Below are 2,578 nucleotides of genomic sequence, written 5' to 3'. Positions count from 1 at the left end.
AAATACTAAATTATATAGAGTAATGAAAATACTAAGTTATATATAGTGATGGAAATAATAAGACTCACACAGCTTTCTAGGTCAATATCCAACACAAAAGAAGTTGGGAGACTATTTCGCTGCTAGTGGAATTTCAAAACACCCACTTCAGAATTTATTTCTCCTACTTATAAACACAAAAACGCTGTCACAGTTTCCTCAGGAAGCACCACTCATCTTGTTATATTTCCAGGAGCCAAAGAAATGAGCCTGTTTTGAATAATAATTTGCATAAACAGACACACACCACAACTCTTTAAACTATCTCATTCAGTTTGAGTGAAATGAACTTGACTTTACTTGGAGCTGTCACATTGTGATTTATTTCCCAATTTCCCTTCCTGTCAGTGGACTGTAACAATCACAGTTCATTTGTGCATCCGCCCTTCATGCCCCACAGGTGCTCTGTGTCTGAGAAACGCAGTGACTGTGATGTTCGGCTTGAGGAAGGACACAGCATAACCAGCCCAGCTTGGCCCATGACAAATTATTAGGTAGAAGTCCTGGTTTCTCTGATTTATTAGCCAAGGCAAGTCTCTGTTCCACCAGAGTGATGGAATGATCTGTCAAGACCCTGCTCTTGGAAATGGCTCTGATCCTAGGTTTTCGTGAAAAAGTCCCAAGACAGGAAGTAAATAAAGAACGGAAGAATGGGGCACCCTTCCTGCTAGATCCCCTTAAAACATGGACGTCTCTGTGATGATCCTACTTAAACCATGAGATGTGGTCCTTACATGCGGGACAGCCAAGCTCTTGGGGAGACTGGCTCATTGACTCGCTCATTCAACCAGTCGACAAATCTATATTGGGCACCTAATGAGTGTCGGGAATTGTGCTGAGAGCATGGAGTCGGAGAATCCTAGTTTGAAAAACAAACTCCCTGCCCTCAACTGGCTCTCGGTCTCGAAAATGATGCAGTATAGAGTGCAGGTTTGAGCACAAAATCCCAGATCTACTATCCTAGTAGTATAATCTCACTGGGCTTCAGTTTCCTTATCTATAATATGCAGATGACAATGCTGTCTACCGCCAAGGGCTGCTCGGGAAGAATTAACGAACACTTCAAAGCACTTGGGCAGTGTTGAGCGTGTAAGCAGTAGAATGAGAGTCCCATCATTTGTTAACTTGTATGTGAAGTGTGAATGAATACCCTACTTTCGTAGGCATTAAGTTTCACAGGAAAAATTCAAGGCCTCTTTGACCCCTAGAGAGTTTAAGAGCAAGGCTAGAAATTCAAGAGTGAGTTTGTCTGAAGATGAGGATAGAAGCTCAGAGACAATATATTCGACACTTGGGTCGCAATTGCTTTCGAGAACTTTCTAGAGTTCTGGACTAGCTCCTTCTTCTGACCCACAGGCCGAGGTCCTTTATCCCACACCTGACTTCATGCCTCTGTCAGCTTAGAAACTACTTTCTACCTGGACTACCCCCCAGTGCCAGCTTCCTACCAGAAGCTACATCCTTTTTACCCTCGATGAATCTCTTGCTGTCAAAACGCACAAGTTCAAGCATAGGCATATTTGCTAAACTAGCCTGCTGTTCATGGCATGTCATCTCCTCCATGAGTAATCAGACACCAGCATGCAGACCTCTCATTGGCACAGACATAGGTGACTACCTGTATTGTCATCTTCATGCGGAAATGGGCAGGTTTTAGCTCTGGAAGGTGGAGCTACCTCTCCGATGCCACACAGTAATAAATCAGTGGATTCGACCTATTGAGGTCATACTCTTCATTGCATACTGTCTTACTTCTGAAAAATTGTGAAATGATGAAAATCAGACTGTTGGGTAGGATATCAAGGGATATCAAGGGATATCACCTAAATGTATAGTTTGAGGGCCTTTGGGAGTCTCCTTAGGATGTGAAATATTTCTCCCACTGGGGGTACAGTTCCTGAAATCTCGCCACTCCAGTTCAGTTCCTTTGGCCTGGCTTCTAAGGCCTCCATTACCCCGATCTAATTTCTCAGGCTTGCTATAAAAAATCCCGTCTATGCAGCTGACCCCATTGCCATGCCGTTTCCTCCCCACGTCACTCTGCCTTATCTGGCTTTCCCTGCCTCTCCGCCTCAGTCCATGCTCTCGTCTCCATCTGACAAATCCTAATAACTGCCCACAATAAACAATGAACAAGTGTCTGCTCCAAGAATACATTTCTTTGCACTCAACATTGCTCTATGAGTCTTCTCTTAAAATGCAAACGTAATACACACAGCAAGATAAGAAGCATACATTCCACCCCGTTTACTATGACTGGGATGGGGGAAGGTTTTTTTTTTAACCTTTTATGTATTTTTTTTTCTTTTCTTTTGCAAATATGGCAGAAGGTAATAATTTTATAATAATATATTAAAACTCTTGAGCTGTGTCATACATGGAAGCACCAACATTCCAACATCTGAGGACGAATGCGCTTTCCGATGTCCTTCGTAATACAGAATTGGGCTAAAGCAGAAGGCACACGTTTGGGGAGAGGTTTGGGGGAGCGTCAGGGGAGCAGAGCGAGCTGTAGGAGATACACTTCGCATACTTTACC

The 2,578-nt window shown here is 43.3% G+C and overlaps 1 protein-coding gene across 1 annotated transcript in view; it reads left to right on the top strand.

Annotated features, from left to right (window-relative positions):
- The first annotated feature begins 882 nt into the window (after positions 1-882).
- Positions 883-2,578, top strand: part of LRRC6 (leucine rich repeat containing 6) — a 56,654-nt gene continuing 54,958 nt past the window's right edge. Inside the window, exon 1 of the mRNA XM_015590202.1 lies at positions 883-969. Within this exon, the coding sequence (XP_015445688.1) occupies positions 883-969 (87 nt within the window). The remainder of the gene's footprint in view (positions 970-2,578) is intronic.

This window comes from Pteropus alecto, unplaced genomic scaffold (genome assembly GCF_000325575.1).
Source record: "Pteropus alecto unplaced genomic scaffold, ASM32557v1 scaffold105, whole genome shotgun sequence".
NCBI classification, from domain to species: domain Eukaryota; kingdom Metazoa; phylum Chordata; class Mammalia; order Chiroptera; family Pteropodidae; genus Pteropus; species Pteropus alecto.
Note: the sequence above shows the minus strand (reverse complement) of the source record. Positions and strands in the feature narration are given on the sequence as shown.